The sequence below is a fragment of the Procambarus clarkii genome, chromosome 74 (assembly GCF_040958095.1).
Source record: "Procambarus clarkii isolate CNS0578487 chromosome 74, FALCON_Pclarkii_2.0, whole genome shotgun sequence".
NCBI lineage: Eukaryota > Metazoa > Arthropoda > Malacostraca > Decapoda > Cambaridae > Procambarus > Procambarus clarkii.
The window spans coordinates 20,098,089-20,117,905 of NC_091223.1; the positions used below are offsets into that span (position 1 = coordinate 20,098,089).

Below are 19,817 nucleotides of genomic sequence, written 5' to 3' on the forward strand. Positions count from 1 at the left end.
TACCTTCTGTTTCCGTCCCGGGTTCGGACCTGGGCCTTGTTTCAGGCTCTTGGGCCCCTCATTGTCTTCCCTCCAGAAGTGTTACTGTGGCTGTGGTCCCGCCTTTGGCTGTTCAGGAGGGGGTCCCGGGTTGCTCAGCGGTTGCTTGGGCGGTTGTGTGGGAGTTTGCACTTCGGCGTGCTTGTCTGCCCGCGGAGTGGGTTTGGCTCCGGCGTCGGTTGGTTCCTACGGAGACTCCACTTCCGCCTCTTGCATTCCTTGGGTTCCTCTGGGGATCTGGTGTTGGTGCTGCGTCACCAGCTTCCTCTTTGGGGTTTTCGGGGTTCCGTGCCTTGGCGGCTCCCCGAGCCTTCGCTCGATGTGTTCACGGACGGGTCGTCTCTCGGCTGGGGCTTTGTGACCAGTGCTCACCAGGTCGGCCGAGGTTGATGGAGTCTGTCTGTCCGTCGGGCTCACAGCCCGGTTCAGGTGTTCATGGCTGTCTGGTTTGCGCTTCGGAGGGTTTGGGTCACTAAGTACTCTACCATTCAGCTCTGTTTGGACTGTTCTCCGGTGGTTCTTGCCGGAACCACAGGGGGTTTGGTTAACCGTGTGGTTCGTGTCCGGGGTGTGTCCTGCGTCCTGGTGGACAGCTGTCTCGGTTCATTCCTCTTCGTGGGTTGGCCAGTCGTCGCCGATGCGTTTTGTTGGCTCTGTTGGGCTTCTGGACTCATGGCCATGGACGTCTTCGGGTCGGCGTGGTCTAGGCGTCGCCCGTTTTGTGGCGCCCTTCCCACCTGCGAGGACTTCACGGTGGAGGCTTTCGGCAGGCCTGGTCGAGGTGGGGGATACCTGTACCTCTTCTCCCGGTCCAGCTGTTGCTTCGGGTTCTGGCTCAGTTGCAGCCCATTCCCACGAGAACAGTCCTTATGGTTCCACTGTGGCCGGCCCGGCCTTCTTTTCAGACGCTGCTTGATAGGTGTCCGTACCCGGGGCGTTTTTCCTGAGGCTTCGCCTCTTTCAGCAGGCCGAATCGGTCCTGTCCGTGACTGGTTCGGCCTTCTCTTTGGCTCTTCGCGTCTGGTGTTTTGACGCAGGTATCGCCATTTTTATGGTGTTCAGGTGGCTTTGTTGACGGTGTCCCACCTGCGAGCTTCGTCTTGGAGACTATGACGTTTATTACGTCTTCTCGCGTTTTGTTTCCCCTCCGGCCTGCTCATGAGTCGCCTGAGCCATCCTGGTCCTTCTTCAGGGTGCCTTCTTCTCTTCCCCTCAGTTTGTGGTAGCCCCTTCGGTTTCAGTTTCCTCCTCTTTGGTACTGGTGGTAGCTTTATTGGTGTGCAGCCTTTCTCTGTCCTGGCGACGGTCGAGACGGCTGCTTTCCGGAGGGGTTCTTGGGGTATTGGTACTGGTTTGGTTTGGCCGGGGGGTGCGTCCTGTGTTGTCCAGTTGTGCTTTTTGCTGTTGCCGGCGTGCCGTGCCTGGGGATGCGCTGTGGTTGATCCGGTTCCTTTGTTCCCTGTTTTCAGGGCTCGGGTCTCCCGGGTCGTCCGCAGTGTTTTCCTTCTTACTGCGGTCTGTCTTTGCGCCCGTGCTGTTCAGACGTTTGCAGCAATTGCTGCTGTGTTGGTGACGTCTCGGGCTCATTTCGGGCGCAGGGAATTGTGGGTCGCACAGGTTTTTGGCCGCCCATCCTTGTGTGCGTCTGTTCTTGGGCGTTCTTGTTGCCTTGGGTCGCAGGTTTGCGACCGGTTGTCTTGGCTTTGCGTTGCAGAGTTTGTGGCGGCCGCCTCCCGGGTTAGCCCTTTCTTTTCCTTCTCTTTGGGTATGAAGCTCCAGGGAGCCGTAGGGGCTCCCCACAGAAAACCAGCGTTGAATGTAATGAAACGCCATTTTCTGGGTGAGCCCCGGAGGCTCCCTGGAAACCCTCCCTCCCACCGGTCGGCGGTTTTTTCGCGTTGGTTGACGCTTAGCTTCCGAACTGGAGCTTGGCAGCCGGCGCGGTAGGTCCGGGGCTCCCCCCTCCCCCTCCCGGGGTGGGGAGGGCTGCGCGGACGATCGGCGCGGCAGTAAAGTGTGATGTTTGCTTGTTTGCTTGTTTCCTTGGGATTGTAGGGAGTTTTCTACCTCTCTGTTCGGTTTTTGTTGTAGTTTCTTACCATGTGGGGTTTGTTTTGTTACGCCTACCTTTCTGGGTGCCTAACCCCGGTCGATGGCAGATAAGGAAAACCCCCAACCATATGGGGTTTTCCAGGGCCATTGCTCCCTGAAACCTCTCTGAAGGGGCCAGGTTCTGGCGCTGGTCCCTGGTAGGTCTGAACTCCTTAGCTAATGTCCCGGTCTAACATAACACACATTAGCCCGATAAGCTCCAGGGAGCCTCCGGGGCTCACCCAGAAAATGGCGTTTCATTACATTCAACGCTGGTTTTTTTTTTTAATTGGGGAGTTCTGTTTGTTAGTTCGACTTTTGGTTTGCAATTTTTTGACCAGCAGTAGTTTGTTTTGAGATTCCTACCTTTCTGGGTTGCTTGACTTGGTAGATGGCAGACAAAGACTGCTTCCAATTACACGGGGGTGTCTTTAGGCCATTTTTCCTCATTCCTCTCTTGAGAGGGGCCAGCTTCTGACTCTGTCTGGTCCCTGGTAGGCTTAGAACTCCTTCAATTGATTGTTGCCACAGTCTAATATATACACATCAACCCGGTATAGCTCGGGGGAGCCTCTGGGTCTCACCCAGAAAATGGCATTTCATTACATTCAACGCTGGATTTTTTTTATAAAGACCTTGGAATACCATTGTAGCTGTTTTTTGCAAATGATTCTCCCTGACAATAATATTCCATTATACCCATAATTAGGAATTTCTGCAAGATTTCAAGTTACTGAATGTTGAAAGTTGTTCAGAGCGTAGTTGTTTTGATGTGCAATTTCCTTCCGATGGGTGTACAAAATTTTAAGAGAGCACCGTAAAAGTTGCAGATTTTATTATTGAGATTTTGGTCTACTTTGTTTATCATTGAGGAAGCTTATACATGTAGTGTGTTATAAGTGTAGGTGTCGTGGTGCAATACTTCCATAAGAGCCCATATTATTTAGTTTGAAGTGGATTAAGCTTGATAGAAATACAGTAGATTGCACATGGCAGGAACTGTAGTCATCAGTAGAAATAATGGATTCTGTAACATTTTGCTTTGTTCTCAGTGTTGCACAACTCTCCCAACACCGAGTATAACCTGGCACATGGAATTTCCTGGTTACTTCAGTGTGCCAAGGCTGTGTCCTACCTCCATGCCATACAGCCAAGACCTTTGTTACACAGGTACGTGGTGAACTACATGATCATAGTGCATCATTAAATCAAAATCTCACTACACGGAGTTCTTTGTTAGAGTAATGACAGTTTTCAGGTGGGGTCCACAGTGGTTTCCTAGGCCCTGGTGAGTCATTAATAGCCTACCAGGGACAAGAGGCTAAAACTTGGGCCCAGATTCATGAAGCAGTTACGTTAGCACTTACGAACCTGTACATCTTTTCTTAACCTTTGGCGGCTTTGTTTACAATTAATAAGCAGTTAATGAGCTCCGAAGCACCAGGAGACTATTTATAACAATAACATCAGTTGATTGGGAAGTTTTCATGGTTGTAAACTGTTTAATAAATGTAACCAAAGCCATCAAAGATTGAGGAAAGATGTACACGTTTGTAAATACTTGCGTAACTGCTTCGTGATTCTGGCCTCTGGACCCCTTCCCTCCCCCCCCCCCATCACAGTGGTGCAGAGAGTTGAAGATTCTTCATCACCCCTCACCAAGAAATTACCTACCAGAAAGGCACACCTGACTTCCTCCAGGCCAATAAATTCAGCTTGTTAAGATTGTATACATTGTCATTATTAGACATTTTGTCAAATACTCCCAACCACAACAAAATATATATAAAAAAATACATAGCAATGCATTACATCTTCACTAGATACTATAAACAAAACTCCACAGAATTTTGTATTGATAATAAAATATCTGTTACCTAATGTGAGTACTCTCTAAGAATCCTCATGTTTCTCCACATATGATCTTTGAATGATATTTAGGTGAGTATGGTTGTGTTAATTGAGGGAGGAGGTAGAAGTTATGTTTGGTGGCTCATCTTCGGGTGTGAAATGACTCAAAAACCATTCATGAAAAATGCCTCTAGACATCCATGCACGATGCTGTGCCGTATAAATCACAGGGAGAGTGTTATGACCATGACTGTTCAGTCCATGGAGGATTTTGACTCTTAAATTACAAATGTTGATTGATGAGATAATGCAGTTAATATCACACATTGATTTTAGATATTATTGTCTGTTTCTTCTGGGAAGCACCTTGGTGGTTTCCTAAAGAAACTATGTATCGCACTATGTATCACATCAGTCATAGGAGTCCTGTTCGGCCTACCAGGGATCAGTGCCGGAACCTGGTCCCCTCATAGAGGCACAGAGAGCTGGAGATTATTACAATCACCTACACTTGTAAAGCAATACAGACAATTGCAGGGTTTACAAAAAAGGAAACACTGAAAGAGCCAAATGACTTTACAAACAATTCATTCAAAACAAATAGTTCACTTGAATCTAGCTCAAATCCCTTAGTGCAAATGGCTCCCAGCAGGTAGAGTTTCATAGCTCCTGACTACCAACTAGAGCCAGGTAGTCCTGACGAGTTGCTGTGTAGATTTTACCAAATCGTCTCATCATAGCTTATCCTACTTCTTTCTCAGCTAAGTGCTGGCTATCCTTTGGACTTTGACTGGTGGGGGCCATTTGATTGTTTCTCTGTTGCATTTCTTGCATGGACTTGGTCTGTTATTCACTATGAGTTGCATGCATCTAGGGTAACCCGTCCCTAGGCATTGGTCTAGTGTTGTATATACACTGATAGTTACTGCTTTAGTGTGTTCAGGAGTTTGCCACTGAGATGCCAGGCCACTGGGCTGGAGAGCTTTGCCCTGGGTAGTGCACAAGTTGTTGACTCCTCTGTTGGGTCCTACAGCTGGGGTCATTCTAGTTAGTTGTGATTTGGGGCATGTTAAGGTATGCACACTTGTTTATATGGCATTCTATGGACACCCTCAATAGCTTTGTTCTTCCCTAAGCTGCATTTGGTGTCTGTTCCTTCAATAAGCCTCCCAAGTGTCTCGGGTGTCCTGCTTAGTTAGATACCTTCAGGCTCGGGTAAATCCCCTGCAGGTCTGTGGCATGGCCCATTATGGATCGACACATTGAGTTGTGTCGAAGTTTGCACTCATGTTTTGCAAGTTTGAAAGGTGCTCATTGGTCTTGTTACAAGTTGACGGTCATTCTGCCATGCCTCCGTTGGGTCGGTGACACATGAACCCTTCAACATTTGCATTTGTTGAGGCATGGTGAAATAATAGGAGACTCAAGAACTCAAGATAGGAAGCATATCTGGCAGCTGCCACTTTGTCGATCATTTTTCCCTACATTAATGGTTCATGGCATTGAATCTTTCATGTTTGGCCCCTGTGGAGTTTAGGGACCTGGCTTTGGAGGGGTTGTTGTCTTCTTCCTGGGCTATGTCCAACCCTTCTCTTTCTTACCCTACTGGTGTGGTTTGCCCAGCATTTGGTCCCTCTGGCTCCAACTCTAAAGCATTCAAGGTTTTGGAATTGTCATCCCTGGTGTGATTGTCTTGAATTCTGAGATTTCAGCAGCTCTCTGCAAGTTGCTCGTTCCCCCTTATAGGAGGCTGTGGTGGCTTTTCACTTGGTCTGTCTCATATGTCAGCAGGCTTTACTGACCTGGGCTTTAGATTTGGCTGGGTCTTTAATCCTTTTGTCAGCCTCTCCCTTTTCACCTCTCTTTCCTGAGGAAGCTCTCATGTTATTTTGGCCGCTATGGTGGCAATTTGGCCGCTGAATCCGTTTTTTTGTAACAGGGTTCTTTCCCTTCTGTTCGGAGGTGGCTCAGTAGGGTTGTGGCCTTGCCTGCTGTTAGTTGTGGTAGGACTCCAATGAAGCCAGATTCTTGGGCCGTTGCGCTTCCTTCAATTGTTGCCTCTTCTGCTTGTTGACACATAATGCACTGTGAAAGGATAGCTTTGCTTGTGGATCTTTGTGCCAGCCCTTTTCCAGTTCGCTCCTTTGATGATGGTGTGGGAGAGCATCTGGCCCGTTTTCCACACTCCTGGTCCCACGATTTGTGACCTTAACAGTTAACTTCCATGGCCTTCAGTGGAGTTGATTCACCCCTTCCCCACTGTTGGGTTTTGGGGTGTCAGGTCAGGAGTCTTTCCCTCAGCTCTATGCAGTTATTGCAATGTATGTAGTTGGACTAAGGTGTGGTTCAGTTAACCTCATATTCTCGATGGGTGTGCTGGTTGTTCCCAGTCCCCAAGCAATACTCTGTAGACCTACATTTGTAACATCACAGGCCTGAACAGATTCATTCCCTGTCCTACCTTCCACATGACCACTTAGCGTTTGTTTGCCTGGTATTACAAGTGGATTACCAGACCCATACTAGCACATCCCTATTCATCTGGGGTTCTGGGACTGCTTAGGGTTGGATGTGGGATGTCTGACTTATTATTTCAAGGTTCTGCCCTTTGGCTAGAATCTGTCTCCTTCGATCTTCATCAGGTTAGTGTGGGTGGTTGTAGCCCAGCTATGTCTCTTAGGGGTTTGTGTCTCGGCCTATCTTGACAACTTGCTAGTTTGGACCCCTAATCAGTCTTGTGTGTCAGCTGACCAGGGATCTGGTTCTTTCCCAGCTTGCCAGATTTGAGTTTGTGGTAAATTAGCAGAAGTCTCAGTTAGTTTCATCCCAGGTTAGATCTGATTTTGGATTCTCTGTTGTGTGTCTTTTCCTGCCTCCCTTGGCTCTGCTCCACTTGCAGCAGCATTGCCACTGGTTTTGAATTGTCTCCAGGTGACCCGTCAGTTGGTTAAACAGTTTTGTGAGAGCCTAAATTTTGCCTGGTGATGTTTCCCTTGGGCAAAGTGTGGCTCCAGGCACTGTATTGGTTCCTCAGGTTCTTCCCATTTCATCACTACTGCGAACATTGGGTTCAAGCCCCACCAGCCCTTTGTCTGCTCTTGCTTTGCCAGCTTCCTCTTCAGGTTTTTCAAGGTTCGGTTCCATGGCACTATCCTCCCCATCACTTGATGTGTTCACGGATAACATGGCTCTGGATTGGGGCTTCATGACCAGCACTCACCAGGCCTCCGAGGTACTGTGGTCAGGTCCTCTCTGCTGGGCATATAGTACTGTGTGCATGTTTGTGGCTGTGAGGTAGGCCCTTTGGACCGATTCATCTACCTCCAGGCTCTGTCCTTCGGCTCCATTCAGACAGCTTTCTGGTAGTTCATTCTCTGAACATTAGGTCGTCACTACAGTCCTTCCCCTATGGAGGAAGTCTCTTCGTGTCGGTTAGCTTCTCGGGGTGTGGTTCTCCATGCATTTCACATCTGGGATGTATCCAACATTTTTGCAGTCGAGTCATCTCGCTTCCATTTTATTTCCATGGAGTGGACCTTTGATGACATGTCCTTCCGTTTGCTTTGCGAGATAGTTTGTTGCCTCAAGATTGCTCTCTTCACATTGGCTTGGAACTGACAGCTTCACTCCTATGTAACTGTTACCAAAACTGTAAGGCTTATGTGATGGATGCCTTTCAGCTGGACTGGTCATGGTGAGAGTTTATTTCTTTCTCGTGGTTCAGTTGTTGTTCTGGGATGTTGTCCAGACTGAAGAGGTACTCGGGTAAAGTGATCCTTCTGGCTCCATGGAGGCTGGTTTTGCCTTCATGTCTGGCTCTTCTGGTATTGTGTTCAAATTCAGACATTTTTCTGCAACTCTGTCTTTTTCAGCACATCGGGTCTGCAATGTACCTTGCTGGTACGACCTGCTCCTCTGCATCTGGAGTTTCTGATGTTGATTTACCATCATTTGCACAGGTGACTGAGTTGTTGGTGTCTCCTATTCTAAGGGATGTGTCTCTCAGGTAGTCTGTAGTAGTAGTATTAAAACTAGCCAGCATGTGGTCTTCCCTCTGGCCCACAGTACCTGAGGGAAGTATTGCCCAACACTTGGACCCAATGCCGAGTGGCCTGCTTATGGCCTGTCTCTTCAACCTCCTGTCTCCAAGGGTAAACCCCTGCTGTCTTTCTGTGCTCTGCTGCTGTGTTCTGCCAGGCAGGACTCCTGTGTTGTCTGGACTGGCATCTGATGGTGGACAAGTATAATTAGATTGTGTGTTTTGCCACAGTAATGATTGTTTACATGCTTACCATTTTCTCCAAGCAGTTGCTTGTTTTGAACCAGTCTCAGTGGTGTAGTGGTATGACATTCGCCCGGCGTTCCGCGAACGCTTTGTCATGGGTTCGTATCCTGGCCTGGGAGGATTTACTGGGCGCAAATCCTTAACTGTTGCCTCTGTTTAACTCAACAATAAAATGAGTAAAATGGTTGTAACAATGATTCTTCGCGGTGGGGATTGTATTCCAGGGACCTGCCTAAAACATTACGCGTACTAGTGGCTGTACAAGAATGTAACAACTCTTGTATATATCTAAAAAAAAAAAAAAAAAAAAAAAAAAAGGCAATTTGGCTTCTTGGTGTGTCTTGTACTACTTTGGTGGTCTGATTCTGAGGCTTCACTTGTTTGAGTTAAGCAGAGTCCTGGCTGAAGGTTGGTGCTTGTGTATCATAGAATCATGGTAAAGTACATGTATCAGAAAGTAGTCCTTAACCCTTTAACTGCACAACGCGCCTGCAGGCCCAGGCCTAGGGTGCGCAACGCGCCTCCCGGTGTTTGTATTTTTCATTTCCAATTTAAAAGTGGCGCGCGGTAACGTGGGTATGGAATGGGTAGCTGGGGGCCCCAGTGATCGTCCACCATCTTGAATAAAAATCCCAGCATGCCCCGCGGCCGTAGGGAGCCCCAGTTCCCAAGCAGCAACCATGTCTGACGCATCGTCAACGAGCTCCCGTTCCACGGCGACCCGCGGTCATGGAAAACGACTCTCTGAGGAGGAAATTCGCGATATATTGTACGACGACGGTGCTATGGATGATGACCTGGACTATGATCCTGAGAAAGATCTGACACAGAGGTCCGATACGAGTGAGGGGGAAACAGAGGTGGATGATGTGGCTAGCGTGTACGGTACATGCTCCCCGCCTGGCCTGTCTCGCCGCCCTGGGTCAACACCGTTATCATCACCACCATCATGTATGTCCCCAGGTGCTAGTTCATTATTCAGTGATAGTACATGTGACGAATCGTTCTCGGGGTTCAGCGACATTGGCTCTGATATGAGTAGTGTGGACGACCCCAGTACTAGCAGTGGGGGTGGTACCAGGCGGGGTTTTGCTGCCTCAGCAACACGTGCAGGCAGGCGGCGGCGTGTCTCCCAGCATGACGACAGTGGGCCCTCAACATTGGGTGTTCGTGGTAGGCCTACGGTTCGGAAATCTGCCTCGGCATCAAGCATACTCTCACGCAGCTCCAGGAGCAGAAGCAGACGACGTAGCCGTGGTTTTGGTGACCGTGGTGGTGTTGGCCGTGGTGTTGGCGCCTACACCAAACCCCCTGGTGTACTTGTGTGGGAGGATTGCGACACATTTGTGCCCCAAATACCAACGTTTGTTGATACCGACGTTGGTGTTACAGCGTTATTCCCATATACCGGTGATGATATGGCGGACATGGAATATTTCCAGGCATATTTCGACAATGTGTTCATGGACCATCTTGTGACCGAGACAAACACATACGCCCACGCCCTCATAGACGGCGGCATATTACCTGCCTCACGCGATGGAAGGATACGGCAATGGATGAGATGTACGTGTTTCTCGCTATATGTATGATGATGAAACACTCCGAGAAAGCTGTCATCCAGGACTATTGGAACAAAGACAGCCTTGTTCCATCGCCCATCTTCAACCGTTATATGTCGCGGGATAGGTTTCTATTGATTCTGAGGTGCCTGCATTTCGAGAATAATGCAAACGAGGACAGGGAAGACAGACTTTGGAAGGTACGCAAGGTATTCAGCGACCTGAGAGGGAAGTTCAGGGATTATTTTGTACCTAGACAGAATGTCGTTATTGACGAGTCGCTTGTATTGTTCAAGGGCAGACTGGCATTCAAACAGTACATCCCTTCCAAGCGGCACCGTTTTGGCCTCAAGTTTTTTGTGCTGTGCGATTGTGAGACTGGTATCATCCTGGACATGATCTTGTATTCCAGTACAGACGTTGACATACCAGCTGTGGGATATTTGGGCTTGATTCTGATTAATTAATAATTAAAGTAGTAAATTAAATTACGAAGGACCACCCGCTTTTAAAGTAAAGAGGGAAACTGAGAATTTCAGATCATTAGATAAAATTCTAGAGAAAACCAGTGACTATGGATATGACTAGAAAGTATGATCAGAAGAATAATTAATGGGCTGTATTATTAAAGAAACAAACCTCAAACACCTACATTGGGGGGTTATTACTGGAGGTCAGTACGTCCAGGAATCAGTGTGGTTCATTCACTAATTCAATTAATAATAATCTAATCCTATAAATAATGCTGAATATAATATTATTCATACAAAGAAGAACATGAATATGAGCATAGTAATGAGTTACAGTAAATCACACATTATGTTGAAACATTCTGAATGTATCAAATTGCTAGAATATGGAAAAAAAGAAATAAGCCTTAGCTTGTAGTAGGTTCCTTTAGATAACCCTGGAAGTCCTCTTAATCTCCAAGTCTGGTACACTGACGAATGGCACGGTTAACATGGAGAAGACAGCGTGAGGAATTCGTCTCTCGAGCTGCAAGATAAATAACTACCAGTAGCAATTGATTTAACTACTCAATTCATATTCAAGATTATTGATATCTACAGATGGAATTCTAATCACCTGTTATTAGGTGTTATCTCGCCGCGTGACGCGCAATCACCCCGCTATTATTAAACCTGTAAATGATGCATCAAATAAAGGGTACTTAGCTGTGGGCACTGTATAAGTATTAAGATTGCCGTAATTTCGCATCCCAGGCTCCGGTGAACCTATCCTGGATTGATGCGTTTCAAGCTGGCTGATCACGTGTCGTCAGGAACCTAGTCTAGGGTCCCTCTTTTAACACCAGCACTAGTTGAAGATATTATCTGCAAGGTCGTTCACGCCTCACAGTGGCGGCTTTCATCTGCGGATGAATAACACCTGCCCGATTTGCTGGGCAATGGCGTCGTTTTTGAGTACGGTAATTACAGTTCTGCCTCCTTCCGGCTCTGCACGTGTCCGCGTACCGACTGAGGATGGCGTCCCCCAACCCACGCCGAGTCGACGTTCATGACACAAATAATTGTCTTGAACATTAATATTTCTCGCATTCGCGCTTGAAACTCTAAAGACTGGACGGGTTTATTATTTAGAGGAACGAAATATTATTATTTAACTATTTAAGAATAGTAAATATATAAGGGAGAGGAATTAATGTCTCCCCATGGCATTCATTGATGACGTTAACACTATCGCGAGGTAGACGGTATAATTCTAACGCTCTATTCGGCTTTTAGTTGGAGAACAATTCGTCTGCAATCAGTTGTCATACAGAATGCTTTAATTATGGAGAATCGTATTTAATTCTCACACAAATTGAATATAATGTGTTTTACTGTAAAGAAATCTGACGCAATACTGGCGTCAGGTGACGTGAGAATTCTAGCCTAATGCACAGATGAATTATTAGTACATGAGAATTCTACGAGTTGTTAATTTTACTTACTACAATATTAATATGGTTAGTAATAAGTAATGAGAATACAACAATGCTGTATTCGATGTTGGAAATATCCAACACCAGCTCAAGATGAACACGGGTTCTCCGGCAGTGTCGTAAAAACCCTGATGGAGCCGTTGCTGAACAAGGGCCATATACTGTTCACGGACAACTATTACACCAGCCCCCTGTTGACCAGATACCTCCTCGCCCACAACACCGGCGTATGTGGCACTGTGAAGCTCATCAGGAAGGAAATGCCAGTGTTCGGTATAGGTATAGGTGTGGGTGAGTGCCAGTTGCACAAGTGTGACAAGATGCTGTCAGTGCGGTGGAAGGACAGACGCAAAGTGAATATGCTGACAACGATTCACACGGGTGCTATGTTGGACACTGGCAAGGTCCATTATCAGACACACAACCGCATGTACAAGCCGGACTGTGTCATAGACTATAACGTGAACATACGCCTCGTCGATAAGTGTGACATGATGCTTGGTGGTGTGGAGTGCGTACGCAGGTCAGTGAAGTGGACGAAAAAATTCTTCTTCCACCTCATGGATGTTGCAGTGCTCAACTGCTACAATACGTACCTGGTGAATTCCGGCAGAAAACCGTCTATACGTACCTTCAGTGCCAGCGTGGTGTCACAGCTGCTGGTAAAGTATGGCAAGGAGGGCTCCGCAGTACCCCGCGGGGTGCAAGCAACGATGCCACACGCAGCCCCAGACAGACTGCGGGGTAATGAGAACTTCGGGGTACACAGGCTGGAGTATATGCCAGGCACAGCAACACGGGAGAAGGGTAAACGTGCATGCATAGTCTGCAGGAACACCACACGCATACCACAAAAGCGTAGATGCATCAGCACCTGGTGCATGGAGTGCAAGGTGTCACTTTGCCTTGTTGACTGTTTCGCAGCATATCACACACTCGCGGAGTACTGAGTGTGTGTCTAGTGTGTGTATATAGTGTGTGATACTGTACAGTGTGTATATATAATGTACATATCAATATATTTGCGTGATATATTAGAAATAAGTGCAGGATAAGTGAACCATTTTGTGATGCATGTAACACAGTGTCTACGGACAGTACGGATGTTCTACTGCCATAATATGGTGTACGTGATCACCATACATCGGTTCGGCACGTGAAATGTAATAAAATCTATTTGGAACTGTGCACAAAAAATGTGCAAAAATATATTCGCGGCAACTCGCACGCCCTGCCCCGGCCGCCCCACTGGCCCCGAGAGCATACTGCTCTGGCGCACGGGGAATTATGACGTCACGGCCCACCTTTCGGACCCCATAGCACCCAAAGTAAGTACAATTTCGAACTTGCGTTGCTATACCCATATACAGGGAGGGGTTTTTGACACTTTCCGAAGAAAAAATAATTTTTTCCCAAGGTTTCATTTCCTGCGCACTTGGGGATGTCATATTTATAGGCCGCGCAGTTAAAGGGTTAAACCACTTTTATTAAGTTTTACTCACCACATGGCTCAAAAATCCTCCCTTTCTATTACGTGTGTGCCAGATATTTTTGTTAATACATTTTCCCATTTTCCATAGAACTGCTGTGGTGTGTGTGATTGACTGTGTCTTCTTTAACCCTTAAACCGCACATATTACCACCAGGTAATGCACCAGGTACAAATATTGGGGGCCTGGAAGTGAAAAATAATCAAATTATGTAAAAATAACATAAAAATGTTAAACAAATCTCCAACTTGTTGGCTTCAGTGTCAAGAAACTTTCATCAAAATATTTCCAGAAATTGATTTTAGATGAATTTTTTAAAAATAGGAATGTTTTGTTGATAAGGAGAACAGCTCCTATTAACTGGAACTGAAGGATAATGCAGTAATAAAAAGATGCAAGCACCTGTCCGATGCTCAAAGAAGAACAATAGTAATAAGAAGTATCCACAAAGTGGATATGCAATTGGTGCCTTTATATCATTGCTAAGTAATACATAATAACACAAATAATAATGAGTAACTATGCTATTATGCTCTATTTTGTTATATATCATATAAATACATTGTCCAATGTTAATATGTTACTTGCATCAATGTTCCCAAAAAAAAAATTTTTAGGGGAAATTTCTTTAAGATTTTTTTTCTTTGTTTATTATCTGATTTTGTTTTAACCTTTAGATCCTGGAGAGTGCATATGTTTCCCTAACTATGTGAAGATAGAATAAAATTAATCAACAAATAAATCAGTCACAACTCTCTGAACTTGGGACTTAATTTTTTTGGCTGATTTTTTCTCTGATTTCAAACTCTATTTTCTTTGTCTCTTTAGGTTGTTTTGATGATTAGGGGACGATATTAAGGCTTTTCTGTGGGGAGCCCCTACGGCTCCCTGGAGCTTATCGGGCTAATGTATGTTATGTTAGACCGGGACATTAGCTAAGGAGTTCAGACCTACCAGGGACCAGCGCCAGAACCTGGCCCCTTCAGAGAGGTTTCAGGGAGCAATGGCCCTGGAAAACCCCATATGGTTGGGGGTTTTCCTTATCTGCCATCGACCGGGGTTAGGCACCCAGAAAGGTAGGCGTAACAAAACAAACCCCACATGGTAAGAAACTACAACAAAAACTGAACAGAGAGGTAGAAAACTCCCTACAATCCCAAGGAAACAAGCAAACAAGCAAACATCACACTTTACTGCCGCGCCGATCGTCCGCGCAGCCCTCCCCACCCCGGGAGGGGGAGGGGGGAGCCCCGGACCTACCGCGCCGGCTGCCAAGCTCCAGTTCGTTCGCTAATGTCAACCGGGATTGACGCTTCTCTGGCCTCAGTTTCCTAGGCGGTGTTTGCCTTGTGTGGCGTTCACTGCCGTGTGTTGTGTTGTGCGGTGGCCAGGAGTACTTCATCAGTGCCGGGGCTGCATGTGCTTAGTGGCTGACTTTCCTAAGCGCCCTGTGAGTACTGCCCTTGCGTCACAGGGTTATCTTCCCTGGGGCGTTTGGGAACCATTCCCGTAGAGGTTCTTGCTGCTCGGCATTTGCCTCGCCCTTGGGGCCAGCTGGGGATTGGGGCCCTTGTTTGGCTCTGGGTAGGGATTGGTGTTGTGCTGGTTAGGGCGTCAAGGTGTTGCGCAGCCTGCCACCTAAGCGGCGGCCGGTTTCTGTTGCCTCTGGAGACGGTGTACTTTTGCGGGGTTTTTCTTTTGTTTTTAATTTTTCATGCCTGGTGGGGGTCTGCCTAAGGTGGTTATAGTTCCACTGGTAGTGTTTGGCGGCCCTCTGCTAGGCCCCCGTGATTGTACACGTCTCAGGGGTTTTCAGTGCTATAATCTACCCTCTTGTTATGTTTGGGTTTCTTAACCGGTTAGCAACACCTTGCCCGGGCTTCCCGTAGTTGTTACCCTACGGGCCCTGGAAACCCCTGTCTGGGATCGGGGGACCATTGAATATGTCTTCCGGGTTCCAACCCGTCTTGTACGGGATCGTTGGTTGCTGTTCCCTTGTCTCCGGGTGACAGTCGCCATTTTTACCTTCGTCATGCTGCCTGTTGGGTCACTGACACCTTGACCCGGAGTCTTGCGAGTGATTCTCTGCTTGTTCTCCAGTACTCTCCTGATGTTATTACTGTTCAGAGTACAGGCGGCATCCGTGTTGCAAGCTAGGTTAGGTTGCTGCAACATGCTAGGTTGGTTTCCCACTCGAATGCCCCATGGCCGCCCCGTTTGGTTAGGTGCTGCTCGCCCCTTTCTCTCCATGTTCCCGGCTCCGGACCGTCTGCGGGTTTCGGGGTCGGGGCGGGGTTTAGTTGCGGCAGAGACTCGGGCGGTTTTCGGGGGCTGCCCCGTTCGGGTTGGGGACGGAGGTTTGAGCCTGTGCCTCCTGCCAAGGCTTCTGGGTCTTACCAGCGGCCCTTTCTTGTTGCCTTTCCCATGGACTCTTGCTTTTCTTTAAGGGCGGAGGGCTTGGAGGACGGGTCTGCCCCGGGGCCTCTGTTGTTGGTTCCCGGGGCTGTGGGGGTTGCCTGCTAGCAGTTCTAGGGCGGTTTTGCCCCTTCCGGGGTTTTTCTGCTGTTGGGCGACGTTTTTCGCCCATCCACATTTGCTGGCGTGTTTTTGTGTATTTAGCGTCAGTCACAGCCCCTGCTGGCGGCCATTTTCGTCTGCCGGTTTCACGGCGTGGCCACCAGGGCGGCGTTGAGGTTTGTTTACATGCGTCTGGGTGTGCGAGCGAGCGTCTCTGGTGAGTTTTCAATTATTTTTTCAGGGTTTTTGTTCTCCTGTTGTCGTTTCTTTGTTTTTCTGGTGTTTTCTTGCCGTTGCCTGTTCCTCTGGGAACGTTTGGGTGTTGATTTTGGGTCTGAGCCTATGGGTTTAGGCTCAGTGCCCCTGGCTGGTATGCTTACTCCCACACCTTGCCCCTCGGTTTTCGGTCTGTTGGGACCGTTTTCCCAGGGCGTTCTGCTGGGGGCTGTGCTTTGCCTTTCAGTGGTGTTCTCCGCCGGCAAATGTGGTGGTTTGGGCTCCCCCTGGTTCGATTCTGGGTTCCTTTGGGTTCCTTGGTTTCGTTCTGGAGGTTTCTTCCTCTTGGGCCCCCTTTTGTGGGTTCAGGGGACTTTGTTTCATCGTGTGACCCGGTTCTGCCTTTTGGGGTTCCGGGGTCTTCCTGGCTTGCAGACTGATCTTTTTGGGTCTTAGCACATGTTGTGGTTGTGCTGGGACTTTGCGGTTTTGCTGTCGAGGTGGGCCTTTTGATGCGGTTTTGTGCCTTCTTTGCCTGGCCGGCGTAGTGCTCTGCCCACTAGTCGGTGACTTGTACTTTTACAATATATGTCCTCACCTAGTTGTGCTTGTGGGGGTTGAGCTCTGGCTCCTTGGTCCTGCCTCTCAATCGTCTATCAACAGGTAATTACCTAAGTGTAATTACCTAAGTGTAGTTACAGGATGAGAGCTACGCTCGAGGTGTCCCGTCTTCCCAGCACTCTTTGTCATATAACGCTTTGAAACTACTGATGGTCTTGGCCTCCACCACCTTCTCACTTAACTTGTTCCAACCGTCTACCACTCTATTTGCGAAGGTGAATTTTCTTATATTTCTTCGGCATCTGTGTTTAGCTAGTTTAAATCTATGACCTCTTGTTCTTGAAGTTCCAGGTCTCAGGAAGTCTTCCCTGTCGATTTTATCAATTCCTGTTACTATTTTGTACGTAGTGATCATATCACCTCTTTTTCTTCTGTCTTCTAGTTTTGGCATATTTTATGCTTCTAACCTCTCCTCGTAGCTCTTGCCCTTCAGTTCTGGGAGCCACTTAGTAGCATGTCTTTGCACCTTTTCCAGTTTGTTGATGTGCTTCTTAAGATATGGGCACCACACAACAGCTGCATATTCTAGCTTTGGCCTAACAAAAGTCATGAACAATTTCTTTAGTATATCGCCATCCATGTATTTAAATGCTATTCTGAAGTTAGAAAGCATCGCATAGGCTCCTTGCACAATATTCTTTATGTGGTCTTCAGGTGATAGTTTTCTATCTAGAACCACCCCTAGATCTCTTTCTTTATCAGAATTCTTTAAAGATTTCTCACATAATATATAGGTTGTATGGGGTCTATGTTCTCCTGTTCCACATTCCATCACATGACATTTATTAACATTAAATTCCATTTGCCAGGTGGTGCTCCATATACTTATTTTGTCCAGGTCTTCTTGAAGGGCATGACAATCATCTAAATTTCTTATCCTTTCTATTATCTTAGCATCATCAGCAAACATGTTCATATAATTCTGTATACCAACTGGTAGATCATTTATGTACACAATAAACATCACTGGTGCAAGAACTGAACCCTGTGGTACTCCACTTGTGACATTTCTCCATTCCGATACATTTCCTCTGATTACTGCCCTCATTTTTCTATCAGTCAGAAAATTTTTCATCCATGATAGAAGCTTACCTGTCACCCCTCCAATATTTCCCAGTTTCCAGAACAACCTCTTATGTGGAACTCTGTCGAAAGCCTTTTTTAGGTCCAGATAGATGCAGTCAACCCAACCATCTCTTTCCTGTAATATCTCTGTGGCTCGATCATAGAAACTGAGTAAATTCGATACACAGGATCTTCCAGATCGAAAACCATACTGTCTGTCTGATATTATATCATTTCTCTCCAGGTGTTCTACCCATTTAGTTTTGATTAGCTTTTCCAATACTTTCACTATTACACTTGTCAATGATACAGGTCTATAATTGAGGGGGTCTTCCCTGCTGCCACTTTTGTAGATTGGAACTATGTTAGCCTGTTTCCACACGTCTGCTACGATTCCTGTACACAGGGATGCCTGAAAAATCAGGTGAAGTGGAATGCTGAGCTCAGATGCACATTCTCTCAGAACCCATGGTGAAACGCCATCTGGGCCAGCTGCTTTGTTCTTCCCGAGCTCCTTTAGCATATTTTCCACTTCATCTCTAGACACCTCTATCCGCTCTATGTTGTTCTCTGGAATTCTTATTGTGTCTGGTTCTCTGAAGATTTCATTTTGTACAAACACACTTTGGAACTTTTCATTTAATGTTTCACACATTTCCTTTTCATTTTCCGTGAATCTGTTTCCCATTTTCAACCTCTGGATATTATCCTTTACCTGCAATTTGTTGTTTATGAATTTGTAGAATAGGCCCGGTTCTGTTTTACATTTATCTGCTATCCCTTTTTCAAAATTTCTTTCTGCCTCTCTCCTTACTGCTGTATAGTTGTTTCTCGCAAGGTAATTACCTAAGTGTAATTACCTAAGTGTAGTTACAGGATGAGAGCTACGCTCGTGGTGTCCCGTCTTCCCAGCACTCTTTGTCATATAACGCTTTGAAACTACTGACGGTCTTGGCCTCCACCACCTTCTCACTTAACTTGTTCCAACCGTCTACCACTCTATTTGCGAAGGTGAATTTTCTTATATTTCTTCGGCATCTGTGTTTAGCTAGTTTAAATCTATGGCCTCTTGTTCTTGAAGTTCCAGGTCTCAGGAAGTCTTCCCTGTCGATTTTATCAATTCCTGTTACTATTTTGTACGTAGTGATCATATCACCTCTTTTTCTTCTGTCTTCTAGTTTTGGCATATTTAATGCTTCTAACCTCTCCTCGTAGCTCTTGCCCTTCAGTTCTGGGAGCCACTTAGTAGCATGTCTTTGCACCTTTTCCAGTTTGTTGATGTGCTTCTTAAGATATGGGCACCACACAACAGCTGCATATTCTAGCTTTGGCCTAACAAAAGTCATGAACAACTTCTTTAGTATATCGCCATCCATGTATTTAAATGCAATTCTGAAGTTAGAAAGCATTGCATAGGCTCCTTGCACAATATTCTTAATGTGGTCCTCAGGTGATAGTTTTCTATCTAGAACCACTCCTAGATCTCTTTCTTTATCAGAATTCTTTAAAGATTTCTCACATAATATATAGGTTGTGTGGGGTCTATGTTCTCCTATTCCACATTCCATAACATGACATTTATTAACATTAAATTCCATTTGCCAAGTGGTGCTCCATATACTTATTTTGTCCAGGTCTTCTTGAAGGGCATGACAATCATCTAAATTTCTTATCCTTCCTATTATCTTAGCATCATCAGCAAACATGTTCATATAATTCTGTATACCAACTGGTAGATCATTTATGTACACAATAAACATCACTGGTGCAAGAACTGAACCCTGTGGTACTCCACTTGTGACATTTCTCCATTCCGATACATTGCCTCTGATTACTGCCCTCATTTTTCTATCAGTCAGAAAATTTTTCATCCATGATAGAAGCTTACCTGTCACCCCTCCAATATTTTCCAGTTTCCAGAACAACCTCTTATGTGGAACTCTGTCGAAAGCCTTTTTTAGGTCCAGATAGATGCAGTCAACCCAGCCATCTCTTTCCTGTAATATCTCTGTGGCCCGATCATAGAAACTGAGTAAATTCGATACACAGGATCTTCCTGATCGAAAACCATACTGTCTGTCTGATATTATATCATTTCTCTCCAGGTGTTCTACCCATTTAGTTTTGATTAGCTT

At 46.4% G+C, this 19,817-nt stretch overlaps 1 protein-coding gene across 4 annotated transcripts in view; it reads left to right on the top strand.

Annotated features, from left to right (window-relative positions):
• LOC123767427 (mitogen-activated protein kinase kinase kinase 7) overlaps positions 1–19,817 on the top strand; it is a 685,923-nt gene that overhangs the window by 19,211 nt on the left and 646,895 nt on the right. For all 4 annotated transcript variants that reach the window (XM_069313063.1, XM_069313064.1, XM_069313065.1 and 1 more), the window contains exon 4: positions 3,183–3,300. In XM_069313063.1, coding sequence (XP_069169164.1) covers positions 3,183–3,300 — 118 coding nt within the window. The remainder of the gene's footprint in view (positions 1–3,182; positions 3,301–19,817) is intronic.